Source organism: Salminus brasiliensis, chromosome 16 (genome assembly GCF_030463535.1).
Source record: "Salminus brasiliensis chromosome 16, fSalBra1.hap2, whole genome shotgun sequence".
Classification (NCBI taxonomy): Eukaryota; Metazoa; Chordata; class Actinopteri; order Characiformes; family Bryconidae; genus Salminus; species Salminus brasiliensis.
The window spans coordinates 5487646-5500699 of NC_132893.1; the positions used below are offsets into that span (position 1 = coordinate 5487646).

Consider the following 13054-nt stretch of genomic DNA (forward strand, 5'->3'; position numbering starts at 1 on the left):
CCAGAGTGTGGTTCGCTGTCTCTGGCATCCGAAGCTGAACCAGATCATGGTCGGGACGGGGAACGGCCTGGCAAAGGTCTACTACGACCCAGTCAAGAGTCAAAGGTGCAGTGAGCTCAAGTGTCCCCCTACCTCCCACCCCTACACCCACCGGGCCAGACACTCATTCTTCCAGAGTTCACACATTTCCCAAACCCACAGTCTGCCCTACTGCAGAGAGAGAGGAATAGTGGTGTGTGTGTGTGTGTGTAAATGTCCAGGCTCACTCAGTGACTCATAGCTCAGTAATTACACCAGGAAGCATCAGATGGAGCAGCAGAGATGAACTAACCTCTGACTGTCCGGCAGCTCCAGCGCAGAGGCCGTCAAATGAAGCTATTCATTAAACTGTCCAGTTTGAGTCCATTACCCATGATAATTGAGTGCGTGGACGTCAGGGCCACTCTATGGCAGGAATGCCTATTGTTGCACGTTCAGTTGAAGTCAGATTGGCTGGGTTGAGATGGGCTCATTCCGATTTTTATTGTTTTGGACTGTGTTTTTCAGAGGCGCGAAGCTGTGTGTGGTGAAGAACAAGAGAAAGGAGAAGCAGGCCGAGACGCTGACGCAAGACTACATCATCACTCGTGAGTGCTGCAGCAGTCCAGGCCAGAAAACCTCGCGCTTACCGCACTGATCATGGCCAGGGGAGGACAGCCAGACGGCCTGGGCTATCTCTCACAAACCACACATGCAATTGGTGGCATTAAAAAACACACATACACTCATGCAGTAACACATTTATATAATGGAGTCATCTTGGAGCGTTTCTATTGGTCCATGCAAAAACCTTCTCCATCTCCATTCACTTTTTGACAAAATTTCAATCTGACACTCGGAGCTTATGATGCATGGACTAAAAGAAATGCTTTGAAGTGACTTGAAAAAAATGACACTGACTTCCGTTGAAAGTTAAGTTTTTCTTCTTCTATGAAGTTTTGGAATTTTTTTTGCATGACTGCAGTATCTCTGAGTTTTTAGGGACCATTATTTAAAATGATTTCTCTCAACAATAAGTTTACTGTAAAATTAGATGCAGACAAACATAAATCCAGTAAAAAGTAGCGAGAAGAAAGTAGTGAGATCTTGTGAGCTGGTCTGAAAATCAGAGCTTGGTTCCGGGTTTCTCCTGGACGCCTCCCAGTCCAGCCAGCACAGCGTGGATGTGTTCAATCCCATCATCATCAGCAGCAGCAGTTCAGCTGATTTACCATCATTAAGCCCTGATTTACCAAACCAGGTGTTGATATGATAAGAACTATAAGTAATACTCAATGCTACATCCTGGAGCTTTTCTATTGGTCCGTTCATCATAAAATTTGGAAACAAGAATGACAGAAATGGAGATACCAGGTTTTTGCATGACAGCGATCAAAGCCATCAAAGATAGGCGTGTAACTAAATGTTTGTGTTTTGTTTGAGAGATAGCCCATGCAGTCTGCCTGTCCTCCCCTGGCCATGCAATTACTGCAGGCTATATATATATATATACACACACACACATGTGTAAACACACACACACGTGTAAACACACACACACACAAGCTTGCACTCATTGCACTGACTAACATGAACCGTATCCATCATATGTAATGCCAGAGGAGTTTGGGTGAACAGTAGTGCTGCCCTCTGCCCTAAGAGGCGTTATCCTCTATTCACTTCTTTCACAGGCCCATTAGTGCTGCAGTGAGATCTGTGTGTGTGTGTGTGTGTGTGTGTGTGTGTGTGTGTGTGTGTGTGTGTGTGCGCGTGCGTGCGTGTGCGTGTGCGTGAGTGCTTTCCATCGGATTGCTGTCCCACGCGGTCCCTCACCCGCAGGGCACGATGCCATTAGTGGCCGCCACTCCAGAAGCCACGCGCCTGCCATGAGGGCTTCAGTCACGCCAGAGCGTGCCACATATACACACACACACACACACACACACACACACATACACACTCTTTTGTCCCCAGCACTATCACCACCCCCCCCCCCTTTTTTTTTTTCTGTACACAACGCAACTCCTTTCAGTTTCACATAGCAATCGAAGGCTCTTATCCCACTGTATACCATTAAGGACAATCTCCAGTGCTCGTAGTAGTGCTTAATATTTACCACACGATTTAACCACCGCGCGGTAAGGTGATAGGCCCGAGCTGAGTGACGCATCTCCAGATAGCCATGGAAAATTCAAGGGGGGAAGCGGAATGATGGCCCATTGAGGGAGAGACGAACGGCGGAAAAAAAAAAAAAAGGAACGATTGAATGTGTCACCAGTAACCTTTTTGCTTAATGTAGCATGCAGGAGAAGAATTAACACTGCACAGTGACAACAGAGCCCCTGAATGGAAAATCGCTTCATCTTTCCTAGTTTCTCCCCGTGACCCCGGAGTGCAGCCCAGACACACACACACATACACTTACATACAAGCTCCCACAGTCATGTGTTTTGGTTGTGTTTGACACACCGTGAAATCGGGAGACCTTAATCAAAGGTAAATAAAAACACAGCGAGCTTTACAACCCTCACTGGTTGCTACGATGGAGCTCAAGGGTGTAGTACTCACTTTACGTCCTTCTCCGTTAGACGAGGCTCTGGAGAGAGATCATGCTTCTCATTCTCTGATGCAGACGTCTGTGCAGTCCTGTATACAGGGCTTGATTTGAGGAGGGGATGCGAGGGCCTTGTGCCTTGTGAAGCGTCCATCCCACGCCCACCCCCTGGATTATTGTGACTTCATCCATCCAAATGTGAGCTTTACACACTATAGGAGTTCTTCATGTCAAACAAGCCAAGTTATGATCAGGGCAGTGGCACACAGGCTACTATATAGAAGAGCTGATTTGGGCTTTCACTTCTCATTGGTTATGCAGTGTTGGTACAGCAGGCGCACCCTCCACCACGTTTATCAGGTTTAATGGTTTTCTGACAGAGAACTGTATGTGTGTGAATGTATATGTGTAAATATATACACTGTATAATGTGTAAATGTGTCTGCGTGTGTGTCTCTCGCTCTCTGCAGCCCACGCTCTGCCAATGTTCCGAGAGGCCAGACAGCGCAGCACCAGGAAGCAGCTGGAGAAGGACCGACTTGACCCCATGAAGTCCCACAAGCCCGAGCCACCAGTGTCTGGCCCAGGTGATGTAACCCCCTCCTTCCCCCTCCTTTAACCTGTGGGACGTTGCCTTATCAGCACACAGCCCAAACCTAATGGAACTCGTACATGAGTGTCTGTCCCGCCGGGTCCCAGCCTCCTGCTTCGTCCCTGCCTGGCTGCAGTTTCCTCAGATCTTAAGCTGCTGTGGCTGGGCTCTGTGGGATCGAGACTGCGGGTTCAAGTAAACAGGCTGTAAGATTTTATTAAAGACTTGGCAGCGGACCAGGCGGGGACTGGCTTGGCTCTTCTACTACTGTGTTTGAGTCAGCCTTCAGAACAGAACCACAAGAAAAGTAAAGCTCAGCCCTGGGACGCCCCTCCCCGCCGACTCTCCGACCTTTTCCGTGTCCCAGTCACTGGGTATGTCCAAACGCCCCCTTTTTAAAGCGGTAGTTTGACCAAAAATCAAACTTGTGTAATTCCCTCCCCTTACTATAACTCTATAAAATGGAGTCAGTCAGTGGAGACTAGTTTGGTGTATGTTGGGTTTTTTTTGTTAGTTTTTTGGACTGGAACTAAAAGCTTTCATTAAACCATGTTTAGTTGGTTAATGGAGTGAGATGTGCTTATATGGTTTCTGACACTGTATGACAGTACTTGTCTATACAAGTGTGATAAATCTTACATATTTTAAGCCTCATAAGATATGAAAACTTGTTTTTTCACTGAACTATCACTTTAACTGGCTCAGCACCTAGATCACGGGACAGCAACTCAGCACCCTCCTGCAGGTTTTGCTGTATCCCATGTTTAATCTCAACATAAATATACTTTCGCCATGCGGAGGAGGATGTTTTCTTTAACGTTTAGGCGTGTATATGTGTAAGGGAAAGAGGCCCAGGTTTTACTGAGCCATATCACTTTACGACAGGCTTTTTTTCTCGCTTTTAGAAGAAATTAATTTAAGACTTTTTTTTTTTGCACGGTATGGAAGGGGTAAGTCATGTGGTTTGTTTCCTTCCTTTCTCCTGTTCGAAGCAGGCAGGGGAGGTCGTGTGGCGGCCCACGGCGGCACCCTGTCGTCCTACATTGTGAAGAACATCGCACTGGACAAGACGGACGACAGCAATCCCCGGGAGGCCATCCTGCGGCACGCCAAAGAAGCAGCGGATAACCCGTACTGGGTCGCCCCGGCCTATACGCAGTAAGCAACCCAGCAGTCTTTTCGCATCACTCTCAGAAGGAAAAGGGAAAGGGCAGAGAGATAGAGGGAAAGAAAGAGTGACAGGCAGGCCTGTGATTACACAGAGTCTAAGGAAAATAGGGGGGAAAGAAAAGCCCACAGCCACCTGGCAGGCATAAGGGCAACGTGGAGCCCCTTATGCAGACGAAGCCAGTGACATAGGCGAGTATTGCTGCTCTGTTGTAACCAGAGTGTGCTGAGGGGCCTTTGTGTATTTCAGAATGTGTGAAAGGGAGCATGTTTGTGTGTGTATGTGTGTGTGCGTGCGTGTGTCTGTGTGTGCGTGACTCAGTTCAGGTTGCACCTGCGTATCACACCCCTGGTGTCACACCTAGGCTGACAGACGCATGAATGTTTAAAAAGCTGTATAGGTTTGGAGCTGTAGTGGCTCATGTTGCAGATTGAGCAGCAGAAGAGACAAAGGTCATCAAAGGGAAATGGAAAAAACTATTATTCAGATATTATTCAGATAAGCAGGACTGTTAGGGTTTACCATAATGTTTTCTATAATTCAAATTCCTAACAGATTTCCTTCACACCCCCCAACTTTAGTCACATGTTTAATTTACTGGTGTGCCGATATTGTATTGATCTGGTGCTGATATTGATGCTGATACTGGCACTTAATTATGGAATCAATACAATAAAGAACAGTTCCTGATGCAGCCTATTTCACTCTTAGTTTTGTTAATAACAAAAATGCCAGTTGCAAAATAACGGCAGTACTTTGAGGGGTGGAAAATAATGCTTAAAACGAAAAAATCTGTACAGACCAGGGGCAGATGAAATTCTGTGTGCTTTCTTTATGTAACTTCATACTTGGTGTAAGATAAACCAGAAATCTTCAAAAAAATATCAGTATATAAGTTTATATATAATAATATATAGAAGTTTATATTTAATATATATATATATATATATATATATATATATATATATATATATATATATATGATAAAATATCTTAATTTTTCTTTTATTTGAATCATTTTTTAAAGAATATTTTGTATTCTTCAAAATATGTTCTTAAATATTTTCTCAACCTTACAGTTGGTCTTTCTCTAAAAGCATAAGTTAAATAGGTCATTTTTTAGAATTAGTGTCTAATTTAACACAAAAAAAGTAGAGATTCTTATTAAATACTTTTAGCTTTTTTTTATTTAACATAAGGAAAATAATAGCTTTCCAACGTCACGCCACAGTTCTCATATTTTCCAAAGCTATTTCCTTCACTGTCATTTCAAGCTCTTAGTGTGATTCTGTTTGTCCCCCGTTTTGCTGTACTCTGCATGGATTTGACTAAATAATGGAAACACTAGTCATTAAAATTAAAACATTCCATTTATAATAAGCTACAAAATGCATAAAAAGCTCTGTTGCATTTAGCGTAATTTATCACTCGCCTCCAAAACCTGCCAATTGTGATCCTCATTTCTGTTCAAGGTAAATACCATGTTTTTGGACTTTTTGGAAGTTTGTAAACGCTACAATGATGAAAATGTTACATTTTATTTATGAGCCGAACCCTGGCCTTTGTTTATTAAATGATGGTGAAGCAGGTAATTATTATAGAACAATATTCTCTGGGTTTACTGCAGCAAAAAAGTCAATTATTCAGTTTTGGTTTACACAGAGTTCCTCAGTCTCACTAGAATTGTGACTCTTGAGTGCATGAGTGCAAGGTTAATTTTTTACGTTTTACGTTTTTTATTGTTATTTATCATCATTAGTTGGTTGTTTGTGGGTATATAAAAAAGAGAACACAAAGTATCCTAAGAAAATCAATATAGAACATTTTAAGAAAATATTGGATTTTTGGAATTTGGAGAATTGCATTTAAGAACATTCTTAAGAACTTCAAAGTGTTGATGCTAGAATTTTATTTAGGCAAGCTTTTGTACTGAAACAGCACACTCTGACCGACTGAATGGCTTTATGGCTAGTTTTAGTTTGAACCAGTTGAAAGCCAATCAATAAAGTTTACTACCTCAATACACAGTCATATACTTGAATGTTAAATTGCTGCATAAGCAGTTTATGTTTCAGTTAGAGTGTAGAAACAAGTGCGAGTTAAGCACATATAGGTAGAAAGCCTGTGCACTTTTAATTGTACTTGTTACTACACTGCCAGTTTTGTATTTTAATGGCTCTGAAACCATTTAAATTTGAAGTTCTTCAACCAGTAAACTCTTCTTCCTTTACGACAACAACACACAACAAATTGAATGGTATAAACACATCAGGATTTATAGAAACTTGATTAAAAAGGATAAATAGAGTTTTTATCAGTACTCAGTACTCACAAATATTTAGGATTAGGTATTGGTATTGGAAGGAGGTTACAAAAAAAGCGGTATCGGTGCATCCCTGCATCCCTAGTTAGAAGATTGTGCCGAAAATTCACCTTATTGAGTATCAAAGCCCTAATGTTTAGCTCTGTTGATAAGCACTAAAGTTGACTGTAGTGAGATTGTAGACTATAAGTGAAGGTACCTGCTTTGGTTATTGCATTGGCGTCTTTGGCACATACATCACAGTAAAGAGGGTCGCTTTTAGATCCCTGCAGAACTGGGAAAAATGCTTTCTACTGGAGTGTTGGCTGATAAGAAGCTGTCAGCCTGCTATCGCTCCATCTCTCCCCCTCTCTTTCGTCCTCATTCCTCCACAGGATGTTTACCTGGACTGGGATGAAGGAATGAAGCTGCTTTCAGAGGTGGTCTGCTCGCCCACCGGCTTGGCCAGATAGAGTCCACCCTGACGTGGCCTGTTTGGTAACGGATAGCATGGCTGGATTGGACCCTCTGGAAGCAGTATTAGTGAGGAGGTTTAGCCATCTATTTCTGTTGATGAATTCTCTTGTCTTGTTTTTTGTTTTTCCTGAGGGGGATCCAGATCCCTGTGGAATTGTCCAGATTGGATTAATTTGGAGCAGAGAGTTCGTAGCGGGTAGCAGGACTATAGAAATACATTGTGCTGCATTTAGCTGAAGGAGCGAGATGCGCCTAGAAAGGTCCTTTCATTCATTTTTAGTGTTAAAACAATTCTGAGGTATATTACTGAGCTCAGGTTTGGTTGTTTGGTTGTTGGAGTTCTAACAGGTGTTCAACTAACCTTTGTAAAGGTCCTGTTGGACCAAAACTATGGTAGATATTTCATATTGAGCTGTGAAGTGGTGTGAATTGAAGTGTACAATTACACTATATGTCCAAATGTTTTTGGACACCCCCTTCTAATGAAAGCATTCAGCTAAGTCACACCCATTGCTGACACAGATGTATAAATGCACACACATACAGCTTGTGTAGTCCCTGTAGACAAGTATTGCCATTAGAATAGGACTCCCTGGAGCTGATAAACATGAACCCATTGGCACCATGCCGCCTAATGCCAGGCGTGGGCTAGAGGGGTCTCAGCATTGAGCTGTAGAGCAGTGGAACTGTGTTCTCTGGAATGATGAATGGTTCTCCATCCCATACATTTTGGATGAGGTGAGGTGGTGAACATCGTGACCACACTAACGCTCTTGTAGCTGAATGCAATTAAATCCTCACAGCAAGGCTCCTCCAACATCTAGTAGAAAGCCTATAGTAGGGTAGAGACTCTGACAAAAGCTGGGCAAACTTTTTTTATATATACTCTTGATTATGGAAGAAACAATGAAAGAGCTGGTGTCCCAATACTTTTGTCCATATAGTGTATATTGAATTCCGATTTATATTCTTGTCGCAATGATGCAGACATACTGGTAACACCAAATTAACCACATAGGGTACCACAGCAACCACTTGGCAACACACTAGCACTCTTCTGAGGCACCGTAGTAACCTCCTGGGATACCATAGCACCCACTAAACAACTGCTAAGGAACCCTATGACAAGCACCTGGAATACAATAGCAGTCTTGCAGCAGTCCAGAAGTGTGCAGAGAAAAAATGCTGCATTCCAGCGTAAAAACTTTATCTGTGAAACACGGTGGTGGTAGTATCATGGTTTGGGCCTGTTTTGCTGCATCTCAGGCCAGGATGGCTGGCCATCATTGATTGAACAATAAATTCTGAATTTTACCAGGAAACTCAAAAGGAAATTGTCAGGACAGGTCAGTGAGTTGTTAGATCAGTGAGCTGAATCTCAGGTGAACCTGGGTCATGCAGCAGGACGATGACCCTAAGCACACAAGTTAATGTTTTGGAATGACACAGTCAAAGTTCTGCCCTTAATCCAGTAGAAATGTTGTAGAAGGACCTGAAGCAAGCAGTTGGGGAGGAAACCCACCAACATAAGAGTGCTAAAAGTGGTCCAAGCCAATGTCCAGGAGTAACCAACAGTTATAAAAGTTTTGGGGTGGCTGACAAAGTTTCAGGATGCTTTTGGGACGGTTGTAAAAAGAAGAGTTCGGAATTTTTTAATATCCAGCCCTGAAGCTGATAATTGCTTCTGTACTGAGAAGTTCTCCCAGAATTGTTCGGAATTGAATGCTGGTAAAGTTGTGATTTCAGGTCTTGAAGAGAACTTGTCCTTCAATTTTGGTGCTTTTTTGTAAGTCGTTGCTGTCCACAAAGCAGGTCTTTTCAGCTGGAGACAATCTGTATGTCATGACGAATGAAAATGGACATTTAAGTGCTGCGCATCTGTGTAATCCACGAGATTACCTAAGTGTACTATCATTCAGTTTCGTGACAGACGTTTACATAGTCTGTTGTACCCCAACAGACGTGCGTTTGAAATATAGGCTACTGTTTGGTGACTCTGACGTCTGAGCTTCAGCTTGTAACCTTATCTACATCATTACAACGGAGTGCAGCCTTTTAGAGGAGCGCGCACCCCGCGCTCACATCCCTCAATTACTACAGCTAATGACACTGTTGACACTAACAAGAGCTATTGTAGCACTTTGGCACAGGAAGGGTTCCGTGGCCCAATGATCCTGTTTCTCCTTTTGTCGTGCACCTTTAATTGCCTTCCTCAGGTGTCGGAGAGCAGACTGGTGAGATGCACAGGCGCACACACAAGCTCGGAGACCTGCCCACATGGAGATACTAGGCAGCAGACACTTGAGAGCCTGCATAGTGATTGCATGTCAACCACATAACTTCTCTTGTGTCACCGCTGCTTCTGCACACAGTGTCTGTCCTACTAATCACTAATGTGCCCTCAGTCTTACTTCCTCAGTAGTTACCGCCTCACCGGCGGTCCTGGGGTGATCTCATCGGAGAATACCGCGTCCCTGGATCCTTGCGGCGTGTGGCATATGGCAGCTGGACCTGGCCGGACCGGGCTCTAGCATTAGGCTGCGGTTAATTGAGCGTTTCCACGAAGCATGCAGGGTTGTAATCTCTTTGAACTACGCAGAGCAGGTGGTGAGCTCACCACTAACCTTTACAGAACCTTGGTGAAGGTGAGGGACGAGGGTTTCAGAGGAGCATGGAGTGCTATTTGTCAAACCTTTAAAGGCTGAAGGTGTCTCTGAGATGTCAGGAAAAGAATCCTAAGAGCAGTCTCTTGAATATATGCGTCCGTCTCGCTTGCTTGCTCGCTCGCTCTCTCTTTCTCTCTCTGGTCAAATTGCGTCCCCGCCGTGACTCACCCTGCACCAGATGTTGCATTTTAATCACTGTGCTGAATAGAGTGATGAAAGTAGGGAAATGGCTTAATCCCTTCGCCTCCCTATCATTCTCTCTCTCTCTCTCTCTCTCTCTCTCTCTCTCTCACACACACACTCAGTCCCTCACCCTTTCCCTTTCTCTCCATCTCTTTTTCTACCACTCCTTCCCGTCTTAATCTCCTGTCTGAGGGCCTTATTCAGGCTCTCCCAGAAGCTCTGGCAGGTCTTTCTTTACTAAAAGAGTAACGGCAGGTCCCTCGCTTTCCCACAGAACCTCAGTTGGACCATTTTGCCGTCACAAATCAAGGCATCCACTTGTACAGTATTAGTTGCCGCTCGTTTTCACAATGAGCTGAAAGCACTGTAACAGATGTGGGAGTATACCTGGCCTTTTGAACTGTACCATGCGTTGTTATAACAGGGGTATGAGACCATGCTTTGTAAAGGTCCAGTTGTATAAATCTTACGAAAATCCGGATAAATAAACAAAGACAAATGAATGGTGACGAGTTGTCTTTTAATGCTTAACTCTTAATGATTTATCCAGGCTACTAATTAAATAAGACTTTAGATGTGTTATTTATTGTGTTTAGTCTTATTAGTGCAGCTAAGTGGTTGCTGTGGTGTTGATGGGTGGTTGCTATGGCACTGTTTAGTAGTTGGTAGGTTGGTACAGGACATGAACATGCTGGGGCATACTGGATGTATACTTTGTGTGTACTTTGATGTACAGTTATGCAGTTAGATTTTGAGATTAATAAAATTAATTTACCCCCCCCACACACTTTTATTTGGGTGCCGGCTTTTGCACATAGCAACCACTTAACAGTGCCATAGCAACCACTTGGGATGCCATACCAATGTATTAGCTACAACTTATCCATCCACTTTGCAACATCATAGCAACCACCTGCCATTCCAGTGCACATGCATTATTACATTTCCTTTTTGTTTTTTTACTTTATAATGAGGCTAGTGCTGCTAAGTGGTTGCAGTGGTGTTGATCGGTGGTTGCTAGGATGCTTCTAGTCAGTTTCTATGGTATCCCAGGTCATTGCTATGGTGTTGGTGTCTCCCTGTTTATTTGGGATCCAGTTTTTTTTTTAATGACACTGTAGCAAGCATCTAGCAATACCGTAGCAACCACTTAGCCACACACTTTGCAACATCATAGCAACTTCTTGAGATACCACTGTAGAAACACTGTAGAAGTCAATCAGCAACACCACCTAGCTATACTACAGCAACAATTTTGCATAACTGTAACAGCCTATTAGCTATACCATAGCAACTACCTGGAATACCAAAGCAATCACATAGCAACCACTGAACAACTTCATATAGACCACCTAGCAATAATACAGCAACCACTTAGCAGGACTGGCATACCAATTGCAACCAGCTAGCAACACTGTAGAAACTACCTGGAATACCATAGCAACCACCTAGCAAAAAGAGTTGCAGCCTAGAGACCACATAGCAACAAGCTAGCTTCAGCTGTGCGACCATTCTGCGTTCCCTTCAGGAAATACACTTTCTAGGTATTCTTGTTATTATTAAAGTCACGTTTGCTCACAAGGAATTCTGCAAGATCCCAGGTTCTCCTCCTATTCTAAGTGTGTGATGTTCTGTTCTGGGCAATGTTGCTGTCAGTGTGTGTGTTTTGGGGCAAGGGGAGGGGGAATGATGATTGAAGGACAACTAAGGACGGTTTATAATAGCCAAGAGCGGCAGCAGCAAACAGGGTTGACTGACTGTACTTGTCTCTCTTTCTGTGCAGAACTCAGCCGGAACCTGTGTTTGCAGAAGAGGAGTCGGAGGATGAGGAGGCTGACAAGGAGCCGGAGTGGAAGAAACGCAAGATCTGAAGAGAAGGGCTTTGTTTGGGTGTCCTCCTCAGTGTGGAGAGTTCATGTGGACTTAAGCTCTGGTGGAGTTTTAAACCTCCCAAAAATGAATTCTGACTTTTTGAACTTTTTCATCCAGTTTTAGAGTTTGTATGAGTGTGTGAGTTAGTGAGTGAGCGAGCGAGAAGGAGAGAGACTGCCTCTACGCTGTGCAAAGCCCATTTGTAATTGATTTCCATAATGGGCAGAAGTCCAGATTGTACAGACTGTGGTTTGGATAGTTTTTTTTAGTAGCTTGGCCTTGATATCGTTTTTCTTTTCTTTTCCATTCGAATTTTGCCGTCATGCTTAAAAATAAACAAGGACAGTGTGTGTGGTCAGTTAGAGTTTTTCTCGTGTTTTGGCTCTGGCGAAACCCTTCGATAATTATGTTTGCTTTCTTGTGTTTGCTTTTTTTTTTTTCTCCCTACGCTGCAGATTTGTTCACCTTTTTTGGTTCTGATGACACATAGATGAGCTTTCTCCAAAAGATCCAAATGATGCGTGGCCATGCATGAATTTCTCTAATAAAGAAAATGTTGTCATGTATGTCTTTTTATTATTATTATTTTTTCTCCTCGAGCTGCAGGGCACGCTCAGAGCCTTGCTGCGGTCACCACAGCGTTTCGATGACTGCTTTGTGGCCTGCCAGCAGAGTGAGCTCAGATGTTTGTGCCGGGGTCCAGCTCTGCGACTCTGGGCCTGTACACAAACAGGAGGCTGCTGTGTCATAACAGATTCCAATCTGCTGAATCTCAAGAGTCGCAATCCATCAACCCCCCCCTCTCTCATTTCAGTCCAGGACTTTTCCACCGAACGCACTGTCTGTCGTCTGTCTCCGTCAGTCCAGAGGTGTTTGGTTTTCTCCTGGTGAGTCACAGCACTCAGTAAATATTTATTTAGAAATCATTTTTTTAGCTACTCCACTTTTTATGGCCGGTTCTCATCAAGCATCAGTGTTTTCGGAGAGCTGGCAGTCATGCAGAGAAGCAGACACTGATATTACAGTAGCAAAATGTCAGCCATTGATTCTCTTCATAGGGCGAATCGATGGCCGAGATGTTTGAGACATTGATCTGCCACAAAATTATAACAGTCGTACTGGTTTCCACACAGTCCGCAAGCGCGGCTACTTGATCAGCAGTCCTACGCTTAGGCTTGGATTTTGAATTTGCCAACAGAAACAACACCAGAAACGACAGAAA

General features: G+C 43.6%; 1 protein-coding gene across 3 annotated transcripts in view; it reads left to right on the forward strand.

Annotated features, from left to right (window-relative positions):
* Nucleotides 1-12398, forward strand: part of LOC140536669 (WD repeat-containing protein 70) — a 61506-nt gene extending 49108 nt beyond the window's left edge. For all 3 annotated transcript variants that reach the window (XM_072658610.1, XM_072658611.1, XM_072658612.1), the window contains 5 exons: nucleotides 5-105; nucleotides 547-626; nucleotides 3043-3159; nucleotides 4160-4322; nucleotides 11744-12398. In XM_072658610.1, the coding sequence (XP_072514711.1) occupies nucleotides 5-105; nucleotides 547-626; nucleotides 3043-3159; nucleotides 4160-4322; nucleotides 11744-11831 (549 nt within the window). In that variant the 3' untranslated portion in view covers nucleotides 11832-12398. The remainder of the gene's footprint in view (nucleotides 1-4; nucleotides 106-546; nucleotides 627-3042; nucleotides 3160-4159; nucleotides 4323-11743) is intronic.
* The last annotated feature ends 656 nt before the right edge of the window (nucleotides 12399-13054 follow it).